At 31.8% G+C, this 11,552-nt stretch overlaps 2 protein-coding genes across 3 annotated transcripts in view; one reads left to right on the top strand and one right to left on the bottom strand.

The window, feature by feature from the left end:
• LOC106684619 (serine/threonine-protein kinase NIM1) overlaps positions 1 to 11,552 on the bottom strand; it is a gene marked incomplete at its 3' end in the record, with an annotated part of 166,384 nt that overhangs the window by 59,560 nt on the left and 95,272 nt on the right.
• LOC106684618 (cytosol aminopeptidase) overlaps positions 1 to 11,552 on the top strand; it is a 51,283-nt gene that overhangs the window by 15,825 nt on the left and 23,906 nt on the right. The window contains exons 5-7 of the mRNA XM_014426802.2: positions 2,366 to 2,468; positions 2,662 to 3,010; positions 6,196 to 6,387. Coding sequence (XP_014282288.1) covers positions 2,366 to 2,468; positions 2,662 to 3,010; positions 6,196 to 6,387 — 644 coding nt within the window. The remainder of the gene's footprint in view (positions 1 to 2,365; positions 2,469 to 2,661; positions 3,011 to 6,195; positions 6,388 to 11,552) is intronic.

Raw genomic sequence — 11,552 nt, 5'->3', positions numbered from 1 at the left:
ACTTTCCTCGAAATGACAACAACCACAGATCTTTCATTTCCAAAATATTTGACGTAGTGATGAAAAAAAAAAAAATTAACCCTGCGATTCAGTCTTCTTGATTTAAGTAAGCAACCTATTGCCAATGATAGAATGTGTATATATATATATCTACCACGCAATCGTGGGATAAGAACTCAATCCTTGCACAGTTTTTGAGTGAAGTTTTATTCAAAGGTCTTAGAAGATTTTAAAGAGGACAACAAGAACAATCCTGCAACCAGGGTGATCCTGCAGTCCCTGCTTTTGTAGCCCAAACATTAGCCGTTTTCGAGATCACGCCTAAATTAAGCATGGTTCCATCTATATTATAGTAATAGCCTACTTATTATATTATTTTTATGCCATGGGCTACTTATTACGTTGTTTAGGTTTGTACATTAAATTATTTTCTAGGCTGTTAAAATTACGATAGGGGTGATGAATCTTTTACCTAGGTCTGGCTTCTATATTCCACTGTTAATAAGATCTATTCCAGAACAAACAAGGTATATTCCACTACTTTTGTACAAATCGTGATATATCTGATCATATACGGAAGTACCTGCTTGACATGACAGTCCCAAGCACGTAGCATAGGACTGGGGGAGCAAAGGTAGCAACTTCAGGAGGCCCTAATTTATAGGTTCCCCAGATTCCTAGAAATATTTCTGAGAAAAAAAATTATAAATAAGAAAAAGTAAGTTTAAAAAAAAGAATTCAAAGAAACAAACTGTTGGCATGCCCCAATGAGACGAACCAGCCACATCCAAAATGTCGCCTCTGATGTTAGTAATCGTTGTTATCCCATTCGTCCGCGTGATCGAGCCATGAGTTTTCAACACTACCCTACAGGCCACATCTATTAGATTTTCGTTTTTAAATTCGAAAGTGGTCTAGGTTTGTTTCTGTATGTATTAAATATGCCTATTGTTCTGATTTATCCGTAGGACTTCCGAACAGCTTGAAAACACAGAGAGGCGGGTTTCACTGTTGTATGTAGGTATCTGTATGTGTTTGATTGCAGTATTAACTCTTCCAAATATCTATCACAGATGCTCTGCCTCAAACCAGTTTTCCACTGACATATAGAGGATTCAACGAAATATCTGCTCATGTATGACCAGCAGTCAGGTCTCAAAGAATACAATACTAGATTAGTTTATGTTCACAGATACCTATCTCACCTGAGTCTGTGGACCAATTTCTAACAGTTGAGGCGTCACCTTAGCAACCACTAAACTTTTATTTCGCAGTGGTCCTACGGAATGAAAACTTGACCCTCTCCCTCTGGTTAGAATAGTCTGGTCACATCTACAATAATCCCTCCCCTCCTCCATCAGTGGAATCCTTAAGAGCGGCGAAATATAAAGTATATACATCCAGTATAACATGAATGGATATGGTAGGAACGGACTGAGAACGTGGATTGGTGAAGTTCTGAAGAAATTCAGAGACAATGGCTACATTTCGAAGTTTGAACCATTTTAACCCTGCATAAAATCGAGAAGCATTTGAATTCCTGAGAAAAAATTCCAAAGAAACAATGAATTTGTAGTTTTATAGTGATAAAAGATCATCGAGATATTCCAATTAACTGCACTATAATAGCCGAAATAGCCTAGTAACTAGAAGCTATTTATTTATTTGTTTAAAAATTGGTAAAGAGTTTCAAGGAAAAAAAAGCGAAGTGATGACTAAAATAAAGAAGTTTTAAAGCGGAGATGGGTTTTAGATTTCAGAGGAGAGTATTTGATAGCAAATTATTGTCCGATTTTATCTGTAGAATGGAATTTTAATGGGTTTTTATTGATGAACTGAGGAGATGGGGTTGTAGGAGATGACTTAAACCTATTAAAAATGTGTTTAAATTAAGCTAGTTCATAACTGTCCAATGATACATTCCATTGATTCAAAAATGACGTTTCTTCGAATTTTTAATGAGATGGCTAATAGAAAGGGTGTGCTTTATGTAGGGGGGCCAGGATTAATCCGAATGGTCGCTATAGATATAAACTGTATGCTATTCTACAAAAAAGTTAAATGATGAATGAGGCTGCTATGACCTAGAGGGCTGAGGCCTCACCATAGCAGCCTCAATACAAGCGGCATCGGTTCAAATCCGGCCGTGGTTGACCTTACCCTTGGCGGACCCGCGGAATAAATCACGACCTTCCCAATTTGACTCCAATAGTTTGCTAATCAGCATGATAACAACCTCTTATGGAAGACGTGGCTAGAGGTAAAGAAAAACAAGTTTATGATGAATATTATATTTCATTAACTTAGTATTTCCAAAACATTTTCAGTACAGAGTACTATATATAGTTGTATGTTTTTTCAATAGAGAAGGCTGGTTCAGAGGAAGTGTGTACGCCGATGCGCAAAATGTGGCTCGCACGCTTGAAGACATACCAGCTAACATCATGACTCCCAAGTTTTTCGCTGAGGTAAGTTCACTAGTAATTGTTTTTAAATCTACCGTAATAAGAATATTGCAACAATCATATAGACTGAAGTAATAGGAACGCTATTGCTTGGTTACTTACTTTACTCAAACCTTCAGTGGTTATGGTTGTTGAATTAGTCCAATGCGTAGTTTATTAATGTGTACATTGTTCTTTTTGATGATCCTGGAGCTAGGAGGCTATCCGGATATTGTGCCCTTGCGGTGTACATGTGAACGTGCGGAACATGAAGTGGATTGAGGATCAGAGGATGTTCGCCTTCCTCAACATGGCCAAGGGCTCCTGCGAACCCCCGTACTTCGTAGAAATCAATTACTGCGGTGGGTCGGAGACTGACCGCCCGGTGCTCCTCATCGGGAAGGGAGTGACGTTCGACTCCGGCGGGATCTGCCTCAAGTCCTGTATCCCACAGTTCACTTACACCCTCGACATGGCCGACTTCAGGGCCGCCATGAACGGCGCTGCTGTTGTCGTGGGGACCATCAAAGCCTTAGCTAGGCTCGCTATTCCTATTAACGTCGTAGGTGAGTAGGAATATAAAAATAATATAAATTCAGGGTCATGAAGAGTATTGGGTGCAAATTGATGTTAAAAAGAAATATTATTATTTATTTATAAATAAGAAAAAACCTTTAATACTATTTATTCTTTTTATTTAAACATTTTGGACACACTGTTCATTATCCAGCACATCTTACTTGTTTGATGTCATTTAACCAATAGTTTTTAAGAGATTTGTCTCAGTTATAAAATGTTATTGTATCAATAGTTTTACTCTTTTAGACTAGCCTCTGTTTACTATATACTGAGAAACCTTCTTAAAGGTTTATACTAATTCACAATACTCTAAATTTGGATTGAAGAGAGAATATCATAACAGCAGAGAAGATGGATTTAATGTCCTGCTCATAAGCAGAGAGAGCCAAAGGTAAATGTGTTTATTACATAGTCTACAAAATGTAAATATTATTTGATAATTTGGGCTGTTTTTACGATCTTTCATAAACTGAGACTGCAAATGAGCTCCAGATTCTTTTATCCACGCAATTTTATTATATAAGGTAAAATAATAAGGTAGGTTACAAAAATTATGGAAATCTTTCATTATTGGAAGTTGATTGGTTAAATAGCGTGGTAGTCTCAACTGATCTACTTTAAACATATCTAAAAGATGTTAGAATACACCAACAAATGGTAAAAAATAGACTGTACTAGATCGATTTGAATTTTTTTTTTTTTTTATACCAGATCTGCCTGGTTGATATAACTTATATTATTATATATATTTTTCAACAGTTGAACATGAGGGGGAATAGTCATACAAATGACACCTCTAACTATATACAATGTTCTTATAAAAAGAAAAAAAATAATAATAAAATAAATAGATAAGATAATGCTTCTTAATAAAAGAGGTAAGTAAAATTAATAACAAAAAATAATGATATTGGTACACTTAAATAAAACAAACAATTGTCTTCTAATAGTAAAAAGAAACGAGTTAATTTGAAAAAGGGAAGAGAGAAGAAATAAGAGATAAAAAAATAATAATAATAAAAAACAATAATGAATAAATAAAATGAATAATAATAATAAGTAAATAGAGGTAGTGTGACTATGAATTAATTTTATATTTATTAAAAATTTATAAAATAATGTCCTGCAGCAGTCTGAGCTTCAGTCTTCGGGTTGAGTTTCCCAGGTTGTAGGTCACTGGTCCTTTAACTGTCTGGGAGTGGAACTTCATGAACCGTTTTTTGATATAATCCTCTATTGACTCCATTTGTAATTCGCAATGCAATTGACTATTTCTTATGAACCAAGGAGCATTAACTGCGATTCTTAGGACTGTATTTTAAAAAGATTGTAGTTTTTTCTTTTTCGTGAAGGATGCGGCTCCCCAGACTTCACAGCCGTACATTAGCAGTGGCCTGAGGATTGTTTTAAATATAACAGTTGTTTCTGGTTTCAGTTTTGAATTTCTGTTTAGGATAGGATATAGCATTGCTAACCTTACATAAGTTTGAGTTGGTTTGATGTTGATATGGTGATAAGGTAAGGAGGTTTCACTGGCAGGATTCCATTTCACATTTTTCCCTTTGAGGATTAGATCCGGTGGATCTGGTGAGCGTCGAAGAGTAAAAACTTTTGAGTTGCATTTTTCAATGTTCAAGCTAATCATCCATTTAGTGAAATATTATTCTAAATCATTAAGGTGACTTTGCAAAGTGTTTCTAGCTATTATTATATCATCATGTTGAGAGAACACAGCTGTATCATCAGCGGATATAGCTATGGAGGTGTGTGATTTGAATTTGAGATGTAAAGCAATGTACTAATCATTGTTTATTGCCTTGGAATTTCAACGCAAATTTATCCTAGTTGAATCTGATTTGTGCCATAATCATAACAATTATAAGTTAAATGCCCTAGGTTCTAAGAAAGATTTTCATGATATTTTCGTTACCAATCTGGGACTAATTATCATGGATCTTTACGTGATAAAGGAAAACAGAGTTCATTTTTAATTTAGGCACACCAAAAAATCCACGAGATCAGAAAAAGTTATAAAATCTAATTTTGGGTTGTAGACCTGCGTTGACATAGTTAAATGTGCATTATATAATATCGCTGAGTGCTTCATGCTGAGGTCTTTCCATTTATTTCCTATTAATATAGATAGTAAATTTATTGAGAAACAATTGCGTACATAAGGTTTAATAAATAATTATAAGTCAAATTTCTCAATGTTAATAAGAAAAATTGTTTTTACTTATACCTAACCTGTAGGTTGTAGGTAAAGGTATAAAATTTTATTATTTTGATGAAAAAAAAACTTTAATACTTCATACATCCTTTATTTTTCTATCTTTATCCATTATCCAATCTATTATCAGTTTAATTATTATTATTATCGTCTTACCTTCCTCATGTAATATAAGTAACTGACAAGTAGATGCAAATAGTAAACAGAAGATAGTCTAAAAGACTAATATCAACACTATTGATACTATAACATTTTATAATTGAGACAAATCTCTTTAAAAAAGTCAATATTTCTATTTTTGGAAAAATTTGATTTAAAAGTTAATATGGGAATATCTCATATAGATAAGTTAATTTTTTATTGAAAATTTTATCTGTAATACTTATTTGACAAGGAGAAATGTAATTTTGAAATGAATAGATTATGTTTTACCTGTAGAGTAAGTTTTACCATTACTTATCAGAAGTGAAAAGGTAATATACTTTTAATAGAAAACTCAATAGTGTTCAGTGTTGAGCGAAAAGTAATTACAATTACTAATTACAGTAAAATGTAATTGTGATTGCTTTGGTTCGACTAGTAATTTTAATTTCGAAATATTATTATAATTACAGTGATTCATAAAGTAGTTAAAATAACTAATCCAAATTGTAATTTCATGTCCTAGTTTTAAATACAGTAATTGGTAAATAATGGTAATTTTAATTGCAATTACTTTTTGTCCAACTTTGATTCGTGTAGTAAAATTTTGTATCCTTTCCAAAGAAGTTAGTTTAGTTTTAGCTGTTGATTCAGTAACTATAATTATAAATATAATTCGCTAAATATAAATATCACTAATTGTAATTATGTTTAAATTTTTTTGAATTTATTCCATACCAAGTTTATTGGACTCTCTCTTTATATGTACTGATATCTGATATAAACATTTTATGATACCAGGTTTGATACCACTTTTCGAAAACATGCCGAGTGGATCCGCCCTAAAGCCAGGCGATGTTGTTCTAACCCTCAAAGGTAAGACGATAGTTGTTGATGACACTGACAATGAAGGGCGCCTTGCTTTAGCCGACGCCCTCGCTTACTCAGAGCACTTTTGTCCCTGTTTGGACGTCACAATTGGAAACTTAGCACGTAAGTTAACATTCCAACTAGCTATAGAAATAATTAGTATATAGATACCCGATCCAACATAAGCTATTGTGACATACAACTTCATACAGTATACATAAAAAAAAAAAAAAATTAATTTGACTAAACTGTAAATGCGCCTCTTGAGGTTTGACAAACAATGACAATGTCGCGCATGTGCAAGCGTGTGGATGGGTTATTTGGGTAAGCTGGTACATGTTGACCCGTTGAGTGTCGGTTTTTGGACACAATTCACAGAGAACTTGTGCCGCATCCACAATTTTGTTCTCAGCACTATTTAGAACTGCCAAATCTTCTTTATGCTCTATGTGTTTTAATTAATCATAGAATTTCTCCAACTTTTATGACAATGACTAACTCTAGTTTAAGATTTTATATTTTAATATTCTATCAATTTGGTGTAAATACATTGTTGCAAATCTTGTTAATTAACTTTAGCAGTTTACTTTTTATTTAAAACAGCAAAAATATCTATTTCTAAAGACATTATATGTCTAAGTAATTAAATCAACATGTTTCTGATACTAATTCTTGAAGAAAGGTTGAATTCATAGGTTATGTAGCTACTTCTTCAATGAATTTTTATCATCCACAACCAAGATTGCTGATATTTAGGTTTCCTTTCCTTTAGCCTACCTTTATTTTGTTCGTTTTAATTATGAAAATCGTCTAAAGCGAATGTAATAGCCAACAAAAGTCAAAAGAAAAATTCAAACAACTCTTGGATTTATGGTAAGTGGTAAAATTGTAGATCTAGCATGACATTTGGAGACACAACTTAATGGTGTCTCTCTAGAGTCAGTTTTGGCCATCTCCTTTTCTTTCCAAACCAAGTTTAGAAACGTTTACTTTACTTCGAAAACATTAACCGTTTTCGAAATACTAAAGTTGGTCTTTGTTGTTGATTTTTCGCAAAAAACAAATTAAGGAATGAACAGAATAGTAATAGTATAGTATAGTAATAGTAATAGAACTAAAATGCTATATTATACGGGAAGGATGTGAATAAATATAAGATTCTCGTCCTTTGTAATTTGGGATAAATTGAAAATTAAATAGACGATATAATAGTAAATCAGAGTTATCATTTAAATGTACTTGTCCAAAAGGAAGGTGATTTTAACCTTCTTAAAATCCTTCTTTTTTTTTAATACATGCAGTTGATGAGGCGTCATCCTTTTTACTTATAGCAAGAGACTCCAAACCTTTTAACTTAAGCGTCATGTTGACTCTTTGACAAAGAATTCATTAAAAAGATAAGAGAGGAAGAAAATAATTTTTAGTCGTCCATAAATTGTAAGATATTGCATAGAAGGAGAAGATGGTTGGGGATGCGGTCAGAGAAGAACACCAATAAGTTAAAACTTATTTATTAGTGTTAGTGTTTCGACCAGAATTTCTTGCCTTCATCAAGACTAAGACCAAAAACACAAGATTCCAACTAATGAATAAAGGCTATATAGAATGATCAGAAAGTAAGTAATAGTTGAATAAATAGTGATATAACAGACAGGAATAGTTCAAGTGTTATAAAAAGATAAAGGCTGCATAATATGTTAGTTATTTTCTAATCACTCTATGTCTTCATAGGTTCTTATCTTGTTTATTGTTTATTATGTATTTTACCTTATACCAGATCGGCCTGGTGGGCCTTACATAGTTGATATAACCGTTATATTATATATATATATTTTTTTAACAGTTGATTATAAGGGGGGAGGAGGGGTATAGTCTTGTAAAAAAGACACCCCTAACTATAAACAATGTTATTATTAAAAGAAGAAAAAAAAATAAATAGATAAGAATAATGCTTCTTAATAAAAGAGGAAAGTAAAATTAATTACAAAAAATAATGATATTGGTACACTTAAATAAAACAAACAATTGTCTTCTAATATTAAAAAGAACAAGTTAATTTTAAAAAGGCAAGAGAGAAGAAAAGAGAGGAAAAAAAATAAAATGAATAATAATAAAAAGTAAAATAAAGGTAGTGTGACTATGAATTAATTTTATATTTATTAAAATTTATAAAAGAAAGACCTGCAGCAGTCTGGGCTTCAGTCTTCAGGTTGAGGTTGGGTTTCCCAGGTTGTAGGGATGGTTAGGTCACTGCTCCTTTAACTGTCGGTAACTGGGAGTGGAACTTCATGAACCGTTTTTTGATGTAATCCTCTATTGACTCCATCTGTAATTCGCGATGCAATTGGCTATTTCTTACGGACTAAGGAGCATTAAGTGCGATTCTTAGGACTTATTGTTTATTGTTCTAGCTGAAGGCTAAAAATTCTGGCCAAAACGTTGGTATTAATAAGTAAGTTTTTAACTTAATTGTGTTCTCTAACCACACCCCCAACTATCTCCTACTGACATATATTATTCAAGGTCAACTATTTCCTCATCATAAGATATTGTAGGAGATAAACCGAATATGAATCATTCTCTGAAAATGGCAGAATTTTGAGTATATTATATCTAAAAATTTTTTTTACCTTTATTTATATATGAACGATGCCTTTGATTATTCCTGGAGTGGACACACATACAAATAAATATAGAATTTCATATTATATATAATTTTTTTTTTAATTTTTAAAAAAGTTGTTGAGTTATCACAAGTCGAATATGATTTTTTTAAAAAACATCATTAACAGAAGACTGTGAACCATGGGACTGTGGACTAAATATTAATTTAGAGATTTTGGGTTAACAAATTTAAATCCTACATTTTTAAAGCTCACTATTACACATTATATTATATATATGGCTAATCTATCAAAGGAAGAAATTTCAAAGTGAAAACACTTGTGATGAAGGAAATTACGCCAGGGGACTAAAAATTACAAAAAAGATAGGAGACTGGACTCAATCTCAGAGATGTTTACTATCATGAGCGTAACTTTCCTCGAAATGACAACAACCACAGATCTTTCATTTCCAAAATATTTGACGTAGTGATGAAAAAAAAAAAAATTAACCCTGCGATTCAGTCTTCTTGATTTAAGTAAGCAACCTATTGCCAATGATAGAATGTGCAGCCGTTTCCAGGAAAATAGTTCGCCAATCTTTTTCCAGTATAAGGAGTATTCATGCAATTGATAAATATATATTTGTTTTAAATAATTAACTCGAATTTCGTGTCATTTATAAAATTTACATTAGCAGACTCCATACAATGCTTATATTAAATTCACGTTTAGCATTGCCCATAATACGTCCAATGCTTATAAGCACATTGTTAGAGAATATTGTAAATATTTAATTATTATTTATGAATATTTTTATAAAACATCTCACGGTGATTTTTTATATGATGTTTCTCTTCGTTTTACAGCCTAATAGAGTTAGGACCAGAAAAAATTGAAGTTTACTGACTGAATTCGATTCCAGTTAACTGACTATCATTTAGTACAAGAGCCCGAGAGGAGAAAAAAGGCAGTTATCTCACCCCAATTTTTTATTACTTTAATGAAAACTATGTATAATTACCAGTCAAAATTGATGAGTCTGCCAAGTATAGGTATGGGGAATAAAAAATGGCGCCTGTTTGAAAGCGATAACAAATTTTTAAAAAAAAAGTTTTCATTCGGAGCTCTATATCTTAAAAAGCAGGAACAACACAAAAAACCTAAGAGAACGTCATTTAAAGATGAGAAAATTTGCTAAAATCTGAGCCCTAAAAGAGTTATTTACGTTAAATAGTTCTTGAGATATAGCTTTTTAAAAAGCAACATTCATAAAAATGTTGTATGTGACGTACTAAAAAATCAGTAGTTAGTGAATTTATTTCGAAAAACCTATATCTTAAAACCATTTGACGTACAGATGTCTATTTGCACTCAAATGAAAGTTAGTTTAATGAGGTATAAAGTAGTTTATGATGTTTTTCTTTGTAGGAGTAATAGTTTTCATGATATTTGCTAATATTAATTGATTTATAGTTGTTCGGACAAATTTTTATTTGCCAAATTTATATTTATATGTGAATACCATTATTATCAAACTACTACCCCTACGAAGATAAGTGTCATACACTACTTTATAGTAAGTTAAATTTCCTTTATTTTGGGTGTTGGTTGACATATGTGCGTCTTATGGATCAAAAGATATATTTTTTCAAAACTCCAACATTTTATACGAAAAACTAGAAATTAAACTTTTGTGAGTTTATTTTGTCAAATATCATAAAAACTACTAGTCCTACAAAGATAAACATTATTAACTATTTTATAGTAAATTTAGCTAGCTTTAATTTGAGCGCTGGCAGACATCTGTACAGCATATGGTTTCTGAAATTAAGTTTTTCATAAATCAAACTTATTGTCCGTACAACTATATATCAATTTATTTTAGCAAATATATCGAAAACTACTATTCCTACGAAGGTAAAGGCCATAAACTTCTTTATAGTCCATTATTCTAGCTTTGATTTGAGTGCTAATAGACATCTGTACATCACATAGTTCCTGGGATATAGATTTCTCAAAATAAATTAACTAACTATTAATCTTTCAGTAGATTCTTAAGAAATTTTGCTTTTTAAAAAGCTATTCTCGAGAACTATTAGACATAAATAGCTCTTTTAAGGCTAATATTTCAGAAAATTTACTCTTCTTTAAATAATTTGCTCTTAGGTTTTCTATTGTTGTTGGTAGTTTTTAAGATATAGAGCTCCGGATGAAAAAGTAGTGTTTTTAAGGTTTTGAAACAGCCGCCATTTTTTATTCCTCCTACCTATACTTGGCAGACTTATCAATTTCGACTATTAATTATGCCTAGTTTTCATTAAAATAATCAAAAATTAGGATGAGATAACTGTTTTTTTTTCTCTTTCCGGCTCTTGTACTATTAAGATTGCAAAAGCCATTTGTTCATATAAAACAAAGACTGTTATCCAAACACAGCCAGTCATAAGTCATGTATGTATTTATAATTTAATTATATTATTTCAATTTCTTGAGACAAGGTAATTATTTATTAAATAAAACAAAACTTGTATCCTTATTTGTCTCAACACTTTTTATTTACTCTCCTCACGCACTCTCACCTGATCAGAAAACTGCCACCTCCAACGTGCAAATATTGTCAGTCCATTCTTACGATCAGACATATTTTCGAAGATTGTACTCACTATTTGCCAACAATAAACA

Source organism: Halyomorpha halys, unplaced genomic scaffold, assembly GCF_000696795.3.
Source record: "Halyomorpha halys isolate HHAL.00 unplaced genomic scaffold, Hhal_1.1 Scaffold595.1, whole genome shotgun sequence".
Classification (NCBI taxonomy): domain Eukaryota; kingdom Metazoa; phylum Arthropoda; class Insecta; order Hemiptera; family Pentatomidae; genus Halyomorpha; species Halyomorpha halys.
The sequence above is the reverse complement of the archived record's forward strand: the minus strand, read 5'-3'. Positions and strand labels throughout refer to the sequence as shown.